This window comes from Palaemon carinicauda, chromosome 1 (assembly GCF_036898095.1).
Source record: "Palaemon carinicauda isolate YSFRI2023 chromosome 1, ASM3689809v2, whole genome shotgun sequence".
NCBI lineage: Eukaryota > Metazoa > Arthropoda > Malacostraca > Decapoda > Palaemonidae > Palaemon > Palaemon carinicauda.
In genome coordinates this window covers 274340961-274351747 of record NC_090725.1, presented here as the reverse complement: position 1 = coordinate 274351747, position 10787 = coordinate 274340961, and the positions used below count along the sequence as shown (strand labels likewise).

Here is a 10787-nt window from a genome sequence, read left to right as displayed (position 1 = left end):
GTAAAGGTTATTGGAACACGCCCCCCCCCCAAAAAAAAAGAAAAAAAAAACCACAAGGAGGCATAAAAAATCTACAACTTGGCAGTTTAAGAAAAAAAAAATTATCACCGAAACCGCAAGTCTGGGCATGTTAATTTCCACCGAATAGAAGCTGGATAAGATAGTTCAAGGTTTAAAGGTGTCTGGATTTAGTTCCAATTCCATCAGAATAGATGCTCACCAGAACGTCAGCCGGGCAAAGCCAACCCCCCACTGTGGTGCCCTACCACTGCAGTGACCTCCCTAGTAAACAGCTTAAATTCACGGTCCCGGGCGGGGATCGTTGACAAACACGTTACCACTGTACTAGCCAGGAGGCTAATACATTATTACCTGATATTAATCCTTTTCCAAATCATCGGGATGCTGATTTCATCATAATTTGCATCATTTGCCTCAGATTTATTTTACTTCGGTCTTAAATCAACTTGAAAATATCATGTTTTAACTATACTTTACTTAGTTTTGTAGTTTTTTTTCAAAGACCTGTAAAATTGAACAAATAATAAACTATATCAGCTTATTAGCTTTTGCTTTAGATTAATAATGAGGATTGAGAAGGCTTTCAAAATATCCTTGTAGTCCTAATATTTGAATAAAATAATTATAAAAATGCAATTATTCAAGTCCAATATATATGTATAATGTGCAGGATAGGATTATTCTGTTATTTTGATAAACCCAAAAATACAAATTAATCCAATTAGATAAATGAGGAGAGAGAGAGAGAGAGAGAGAGAGAGAGAGAGAGAGAGAGAGAGAGAGAGAGAGAGAGAGAGAGAGAGAGAGATCTGTCACGGTTAAGAGTTTTCTAATCTATTTAAAAAAAAATTAGATTTATGATAACTACTTACACTAGTTGTTTTTTATTTAATCCGTTTCTTTTTCTTTTACTTGAAAAACTAGTTACGTTTTCCTGCTATTGTGTAATAACTATGAATTGTGTAAGACTAAAGAATGCAATAAAACTCTTCTGACTTCTGTTGAGTTTAACGATGAAATATAACGTATTAAGTAAGCTTATTCAGCAAGAAATGTTTAGACATGCTTTGGAAAACTCTTTCTTCTGTTTTCCCATATGTGCAACTGACTGCGTTGGTGAACAAGATTTTATCTTATTCCTATTCACCATTCTTCCTTTCTGTCCTTTCCCTTTTTACTTTTTGTTGTATTACATCTATAATTTACCATTCCTCCCTTTTTACTTCTTTCTTTATTTATTTATGTAGACTTATGTTCAATGAAAAGATTTAATACATCCTATCAGTCTGTTCTTTGTTTATTTATCTAGGCAGACTTGTGTTTGATGAAAGTAAATTAGTAATACATTATGTCAGTCTTTTCTCTATTTATTTATTTATTTAGATAGACTTATGATTAATGGAAACATTTATTATTAAGCCTACATCCTGTCAGTCTTCTACGTAAAAAGAAAAATAAATCATCGAATTTCATCGATTTAACCCACTTGTTGTTTCCAGGTGGACCTCATCCCACCAAACCTGCTTCCAAGAAGCGGCAAAGTGGATATCTTTGCCGTGCACACTCGTTTGAATGTCGAGGAGCATTCGAAGATCCTCCATAACGATACCCGGTGGATCACGATCGTCAGAGATCCGTCTGCGCTTTACGAGAGTCTCTTCAATTTCTTTCATCTGGGAGACATCTACGGGGTGCACCTGTCGCTCTTCAGCAGAGTTCCAATGGCGGTTAGTAAGAAGAAGAAAGCCCGTGGAGGTTTTTATTTATGTCTATAGGGTTGGGAGTTGAGAACTCAAAAATATGAGAATGATGTTGCAAAGACATTTAGGATAGAGGGTTCAGCAATTCTGATAGACTATATCTGTCATTCAGAACCTCCATATGTAGAAAATTTTATCGGTTTTTTAATTATTGAACAGTTCAATGATAGATTTTGCAGTTATAAGAAGGCTATCAGTTTCGTTGGAAGCAACATTCACACATATACCTAAAGTATTTGCTTTCGTGCTGAAAGGCGACAAGTTAAATTTACAAATACTGCTAAATGGAAAACTTTTTCGTTACTTGATTATCAAATGAATGCTAGAGATGAAAATGCAAATAGCATTTCTCGCTATCAACAATATTTTCAGTGCTTCAAATCTAATACTTTCCAAGCACATTAAAGGTTAATCTTTAGAACTTCCGTACATGATTTGGCACTTAGCAGGTTTTAGCTTCATGGTACGCACCTAAGTATTTGTACTGGAAACGTCCAATTTCTACATATTTCTGTTTTCCATTACCTTAAATTCATTACTCCGGCTAACATGTATTCTGAATTATTACAAACTTCTTTTACACTGTTTTGCTAGCTTTTGCAGATGCATAGCATTATCTGCAAACATCAGCCATTGCACAGGCCACTCACATCACGTTTTGTTATACTTCATCTTTGCACCTACATTTACTGATCTTTCTCCAAATTCTTCAAAGCTATCATTCCACCCAGTGACATGTGAACAGCCATGGAAACGTTACACATCGTTACCTCAGACAAGCTTTTACACACACTGGCAGATATACATACACACATACGTATACACATGAATATTTTATTTTAACAAACCATAGTTCTGTATTTACCTAAAGATCGATATTCCCTAGAATGCTGGCTAAAGTAATGCCTCTAGCCTTACAGATCAAATAAAAACAGCCTTGTATAGAATGGAATGTTTTCTAGAATTGTATGTGATCAAAGTTTAACATACAAGCTGATCGACGAAAATTGAAACTCATTATTTACTGAATGTCTTCGGAACATGTTGTCATTTATTTTCATATTAGTATTGTGAAAGTTTAAAATGTGGAACAGATAGGCTACTGATTACAGAATGAGAAAAGGAGGTTTCATGAATTACTGATCTGTTATGCATCAAGAATCTGAAAATAGATTGAGAGAAGAACGGAAAGTAAAATTAACATTTTATTTTTCTTCATAATAAAGTTACATTTGTTTTTTGTCTTACAGAACTTGATGGATCTTCCGAGGTATGGCGGGAAATTTGGTCGAAACCAAATGCTCTTTGATTTCGGATACCCGGAAAACATAACGGTCAGCGAGTTACGGGGTGCCATCGAGGAGCTCGACAATCTATTTGACCTGGTGATGATCTCCGAATATATGGACGAATCCCTTATTCTGTTGAGGCACTTGCTGTGTTGGTCCTTGCACGACCTTGTCTATTTCACCAAGAATGCCCGGAGGAGGGAAGTCAAGCACAATTTAAATCCTGCAACGCTCTACGCCTTGAGGGAGCTCAACAGTGCCGACGTCATCTTATACGATCACTTTGTAGCGAGGCACCGCCAAGCCGTGCTAGAATTTGGCACCCGGAGAATGGCAAGGGAGGTGTCGTTACTTCGCAGTCTACGCGAAGATTACTTTGCCGAGTGTGGGGCACACGAGGTCAGGGGTCAAGACTCTGCTCTGTTGTACAAAGAATATTCTGGGCAGGTCAATGCTTATGTCACGGCTAATAACTCTGGTCAGAACTGCATGATGCTGTCTCTGCCGGAGCTGTCACTAGTTGATGCTGTCAGACTACACCAGAGAAGGGCGTTAAATCCTCCGTAGACTTAGACTTTTAGACATTGGGAAGATACATCGACTACCTGCCTTTCCCAAATCCAACTCAAATTTTTATCAAAATGTTCGGTGTTAAACGTCTGTTAAAATATTATTTCTGCTTGGTTGCACAAGGCTTCCATGGTTGCATATCCAAAAGTAGTTGTATTTTTGTATGTTGTTTAATGGTTGCAAAGGAATTTTCTTGTTGAGAGCACAAGTGCCTTTGTGAAATTGCAAGAACGTTATACTTGTAAATACTCGATGGAAAATCTAAAGCCTTTTGATATTGTGATTATCCATTTGACTAAATTAGACGTTTGCACACACCCGAAATCTGTCTTTCCAACCTTTCTAGTCACTTTCTTTCCATATTTAATGGGTTCCACCAAACGATTTATATAAACCAAAGGGAAAGGGTGACTATCGTGTCCTTACTGTTATTTGTTCCTCTTTTTTTATAAACAAAATATAATGATCGAGACATCTTGTCTTGGATAGCATTGCTATATAGATTTATCGTTTAACAGTATAGTTTTTTATATAAACGGATAACATTTTTCATGAAAATTTGCATGAACTAACTTGAGTCACACAAACAATTCAGACTACAAAAATTGCAACGATGAAGTGATAAGAAATATTTAAAGTCACTCAACTTGAACGCGTTTAAAAATGTGACAGAACATCTGCAATCTCAGAATTATTCATGATATGATTAAGGCAGAAGGAAACTTAAGCAAGGCCTTAAGTAATCAGTGAGTCATATAGTTTTTCCCCATTTTTCACCTCTATAGTTGTAGGACTATTGGTTTGGGAGCATATCATTGCAGAATAGTCCCCTCGTATTCTTGCCTTGTGACTGGTCACCACCTTGTCATAGGTGATTCCTGTAAACATAACAATAATAATTATAATAAGAAAAAATACTTTGAAATAGTCAGTGTGAAAACAATACTGATGAGACGGAAAACCTAAAACTGACCAGCATCATTTGATTTTTAATATAAACATTCTGACCCTTTCTTGCAAGCGTCCCTAAAATGGTCTTTGCTCCGACGTTTGCTCATATTGCTCGCAAATAAACATTATCTCGTTGCACTTCTGTTCTGGTAAGCAGGACGGATGTACTGTGCACGCCATCTGCGTAGGTCACTGTTAAAGTATCACAATTGGGTTACCTATTGTTAATGGATACTATTGTAGAATCACTAATCATCTAATTTATTATTAGTGTTGCTATGTTTACATGAATCAGCTGTGAGAAAATGGAGACCAATCACGATGCGAGGTAGCGGCAGTCCGTCACAAGGGGAAAATACGAGGCGAACTAGTCTGCAATGAGGCCCTTCCATCTAACTTCCACCCGATCATCTAATGGACAACACCCTCTGCTTTGAGCGAGATGTATCTGTGCTATCTTATATCTGACATTCATAAGGCAATGCATTTTTTTTTCCTTGTTATAATCACACAGAGAAACTACTTGATTAATTGAGATTCTATAGAATACCAAATAAAACTTTGTAATTCACGCATACTCCTTTTGAAATTTGGATTCAAAGTAGTGCACACCATTGGTAACTGAACATGCATTTTGCAGCAAACTTGAAACGGGACCCTTCCCTTTCAAGTCTTACATGAATAGTGGAAGCTCTTTCATCATAATCCAATCCTTGATCTGTGTAATGGTTACACCAATACAGACTAAAGCGAACTACTTTGATTCCAACAATCTTCTTCCACGCCCATTGTTGTTTCCAATTACATATACTGTATTCCATACCAACGGTCATCACTTTAGTAGGAACTAAGAAATAATCTTTATTTTTAATTACTTCCAGCAACCACAAAATTTTTCAGTAATTTTTTTCTAGAAGATACAAATGTTTTGAAATTACTTCAATGAAATGCATGTAAAGGTGTCCGCACACGACAGACTTGTCAGTTTGACGTGTTATATAACCAAGAGAAAAGCAGAAACGCTCCCATGTTTGAGCAGAAAAGTCACTATTATCTACGTGGAACCCAGTATTAAGTCTATTCCAAGCCATTAATGTACAAAGTGGTATATGTATTAAACCACAGATAGCACACGTTATTACATCTCTTTTATGTTTAGTGAATTTATTGCAAAGTCAAAAGCAAACATAATATTCAATTATTTCTTAAGTAGGGAGTATACAGTAACTATTCTATTTTTTTTTTTTTTTTTTTTTTTTTTTTAAGAAATAGGCTACACAGTAAGGAGTTCTTATGGAAGAGATAATTTTAGCCAAAGCATCTAGGAAGATTTTCTTCATCGTTGAATCTATCAGTCAGTAATTACTTGAAAATCATACATGTATGACAAGTTTGAACTGAAAGTCCCATTACTTTCAGTTGCTGGTTTTTAATCATGAATTCTATTCTCTCTAATGCCATTTCAAAGAATATACTTTTTTTTAGCGGGATGTCACATCAGTGTTAGTTTTGGTATCATCCAAGTCATAAGTGGAATTTTTTTTTTTTTTACCAAACTTCCATTATACATAAATTTCTGTGGTAGTCGTATGTTTTTGGCCTCCTGTTTGAATTAACTCGTACGAGTTTTAAAGTTTACTTAGCCATTCGCCATCCTTGCAACATTTGAGTTGCAGTGACGCTAAATAAAAGGTATATGAGTTGGACTTAATTAGAGATATACACTTTTAATTGTGTTTCCTTACAACAGGCGAATATCTAATTAATAACATGGACTGGGATGACATCATAGGTCAGAATTCCATATACCCCGATCTGATGGATGGAGGGTCAGTTAGTTCTGATTTCACATCACAAGCTTAATGTGGTCTGATTCAGAAATTGATGTGTTGGATAAAAAAATGGGTTGCCTGTTTATTTATATGAGGGTTAGTTCATCAAGGACATCATCCAGTGCACTGTCAGGCTTGGGAAATGGCTTGTAAGAGGGATAGTTTTTAAATGCTCGTCATGTACTCTAAAAGCCTTGGAAAATGCCCCAGAAGAGGGTTAGTTTGTCAGTGCACCTCATGCCGTGCACTTTAGGCCTTGGGAAACTCGCCAAAAGAGGTGTATTTTGCCCGCGTCCCTCATGCCATGAATACTAGGCCTTAAATGTCCCATGAGAAGGGTAGTTCTTCAGTAAATATCGTTGATTCATGCCGTGCACTGTAGGCCTTTGGAAATGCCCTGCAAGAGGGGTAGCTTTTCATTGCACCTTATCCCATGCACTATAGGCCTTGGAAATTCCCCATAAGAAGGGTAGTGTGTCAATACACCTCATGCCATATGCAACATGCCTTAGGAAATAAGGATATAAGACTCAGTTAGTCAGTGCACCTCCTATTGGGCACAATACGCCTTGGAAAATCCCCTGTAATAAGGATAGTTCGTGTCCTGTAGGCATTACTAAAGGGTCTTTCCAATTACCCAATTAGCTTGTGACTCCACACGGTTACACCTCATTGTCGAATTGTCTTCCCAGCCCCAGCATTGGGCCATGTGACACTTATTCCATAAATCAAGGAAAATACGATAAATGTGGAGGAAATACCTGATTGTCTTTGCAGTGTACATCAAAATTTTTAAGAAAAAATGCGCCAAGGTATTTGAAAGAGATGTCTTTGACACAGACGGAGGAAAAAGTAGGTTAGTAACTGTGTTTTAAAGATGTTTAGATAGTGCTAAAATGGCCTGAGTCTAAATACTATGCAACTGAATTTCTGTTGGAGTAAAGGCCTTGCCGAGAACGGAAGAATATGTCATGTTCATATTTCCTTGTGACCAGAAGTATACAATGTTCTTAAAGGCGTGTTAGCGAGTTGAAAGGGAAATAATTTACTCTCAAAAGTATCTTATTTGTAGTGGAGTCTAGCATTTGAGTCATGAATGTACCCTTTTCCAAGATGTGACGAGGAACTGGAGTATCTTTAGGGCAATTCATGCAACAGTCATTTCAAAGCTCAACAGCTACTAGATAGTGAAAGATCTTAATATACTACCTAGGTGAACTGGCTGTTGGCTGTGTAATAAAGCAGGGAAAGCTCTTTTAAATGAAACTGGCCTGTGGAATAGGATATATTACATAAAGTTCACTCATATGAATTTCCTGTCGCTAAGAATGTTGCTCTGATAGACAAGATATATAGATTATATCGTTTTTAGATTACATATAACTCCAGTAAGGTCCCAATTAGGAGAGACTTGTGGTATCAATTTTGCTCTATCTGTTACTAAAATAGAGCCCTGTTTACGGAAACTTGTTAGATTTAGTCGCTGAGGGAAAATGCCTATAAAAAGGGCTGATCGTCCTGTTGTGTGTGATGATAGACATTGTTACATGGCGGTTTATGTGGAAATCAATGAAATGATCACCACCAACTAGTGTCCCCTCCACGGTGCCACTGCTACTTTGACTGGTATGACATGAAGGTGGATAGTTTGACGCAAAAAGACAGCTGCCAACCTTATCAGAGGTTATTTCATCGGGTTAGGCATTCAGAAAGGCCTCCTAAAATTAAGATGAATTATTTCTAAATCCTGATGAAATGTGCCATCTAAATTCTAAAGTTTAATAAGGAAGACCTGAAAAATGGGAGTTGTCTAATGAAAATCTTAGAAAACTAAGGGTATCATCAAGTACATAACTAAACTTCTAAACTGTCCAATGGAGCCTGACTTCAACTTCCGAAGCTACAAAGTTCAAGAAGAGCATGTAGCTTACTAGTTTTGTAGCGAATTGCTTGTTGCAGCACGTTACTAACATCTACACGAGGTGATTCCCAAATATAGTAGTGAGCATACCCAAAAAACTAAATGGAAACACCATGGTGTGTTTTAAGCCTTTTTTCATACAAGCATAAAAGTTCACAAGACATACAAAAGAGGCATGTGATTACACTTTGGTAGACAATGAACAGAAAATCGGGATGAAGAATATGCTAGAAAAGAAATTAAGACCTGTAAAATACAGTACCAGTCTAGTGCCGCTCTAATTTTAATTTGTAGAAGGGTGGAGAAACTTGACGCACATAGATAAGCAGAGATAGTTGAAAAGCCAAGAGTAGTCAAATCGTAATTTCACCCTTTTTTTGGGGGGGGGAGGGGGGTTGATATGACTGATGCACTGAACAACAGAATATCCTACATTCAGAGATTTTGGCAGCAGAATATTTTTAGATTAAGAAACCGAGTTCAGGCGCATTTTATATAAATTCTGATTTATAACAATATTTTGAAATGCATAATTTATAAGTCTGCAATGAGCTCCGCGAAGTCTTTCGACTTTTTCCGCGACCCCCTTATGGGCCATAGCCCCCAAGGTGATATCCGTCAAAGTAAAAGGAATAACAGATAAATAACCATATATCAGAACTTGAAATAAAGCCAACCATGAAATATGTAATGTGCATTTTAAGAACGAGAGGCAAGTCAAGAATGTCTACCCTACAACAAAATAAGAACCAAATCTAAACAAAGTTTTTTTGTTTCATTGACTGGATGTCAACTAGTCTTGGATAGTGCCACAGCCTCTGTACCATGGTCTTCCACTATCTTGGGTTAGAGATCTCTTGCTTGAGGGTACACTCGGGCACACTATTCTCGTTTCTTTTAGTTTTGTTATTTTGAAGTTTTTTTTCCTCACGTTATTTTGAAGTTTTTATAGTTTATATATTAACGATTTATTCTAACGTTGTTATCATTCTTAAACTTTTCTTGTAGTTTATTTCCTAATTCACTTTTCTCACTGGCTATTTTCCCTGTTGGAGCCCTTGGACATAATTTATAGCATCTTGCTTCTCTAACTAGGGTTGTAGCTTAGCAAGTAATAATAATAATAATAATAATAATAATAATAATAATAATAATAATAATAGACCTTTATACAGAAGCATGCAAAAGTGTAGCCTACAACTGAGAGAAAATAAATAGCAACTGTTAAACTGTAGCCTAATGGGGTTTTATTTTCATATTTCAGCAGTCTAGTGTTTAAGTGGAAATCATTTGTGTAGAGCGTTGGTGTCATTTTTGTCCAGAATATAGATTTCTGTCTATATACTATTTTCTACAATTTTTTAGACGGTTTTACAACGTTCAACATTAAAAACAGTAATATTTTTACAGGCCTATACAAGTAATTATGACTTCTTTTTCCATTGCATGTTACGGGTATTTAAATATTATGGTTATCTTCGGCTTCTGTGAAATAAATTTCCTCTGAAAGTTATCATAATTTCATTATCAGGAATCCAGGATATCATAGTTTTGCAATAATTTTGACAAGAGTTTAACAGGAGATCTGGTAACACTGCAGATTACAGCAAAGACTATGGATTACAGAATTTACACTTTTACAGTGTTACTGTTAGCAGACAGTGATTGTCAGTGGTTGTGGGTAGGTCACTAAATGACTCTTGACTCAGTCACTCGGACTCAGTGTCCCAACTTGATCTCCCTTGAGAGTCAAAGAAACTCAACTCCTAGACCAGTAAGAAAATACAAGGAAGAAAATTAACGATTCAGAAAAACAATAAGGTTTTCTAAAACACTTCAGATTCAATTAGCTGTGCAGTGGTCTGGGGAGTTTGTTATTCTCCGGCAAATATTTTAATAACGTAAGTAATTCGACTTTACTGTAGGGCCCTTGAAATCTTGTAAAATTCAGTGACTCAATTTAGATTGAAATGAGTTGTAAATGTTGTCTTCAGTTAGAACAAATACTATTTAGGATTGAATTCTGTTAAATAATCTTTCCTGCTATTTGGGTTTCGAATAGTTGTAACTTTCATTTCTACCACTACTTTAGATAGTTTTACTGTAACAAGAACTGGTAACTACAATTGGAACTAGGTGGGAAGGTTAAAATTATTGACCTGTTCCAACAATAGCCCTAATATGCTGCTATCCTTGTTAACAGACCCTATGGGGTATAATTCCATCGTAGGAGTGCATTGTGGGCAATGATTGACAGTATGTGTAGCGTCCTTACGGCCCCCAGTGGCATTCACAGTAAAATTATAAAACAACACGGAACTGGATTTTCAATAACAAAGACAACTTTTCCTACAGTAAATATCTTTCTCTAAATGTATATGACCTTTGTTCCATTGCAAATAAGCTGTTTAACTGTTATCTCAACACTCCTTCCTGACAGACA

At 36.3% G+C, this 10787-nt stretch overlaps 1 protein-coding gene across 2 annotated transcripts in view; it reads left to right on the top strand.

Moving 5' to 3' along the window:
* The window catches only part of LOC137656593 (galactosylceramide sulfotransferase-like), a 254369-nt gene extending 250412 nt beyond the window's left edge, over positions 1–3957 (top strand). For both annotated transcript variants that reach the window (XM_068390766.1, XM_068390771.1), the window contains 2 exons: positions 1521–1748; positions 3032–3957. In XM_068390766.1, the coding sequence (XP_068246867.1) occupies positions 1521–1748; positions 3032–3637 (834 nt within the window). In that variant the 3' untranslated portion in view covers positions 3638–3957. The remainder of the gene's footprint in view (positions 1–1520; positions 1749–3031) is intronic.
* Positions 3958–10787: the final 6830 nt, after the last annotated feature.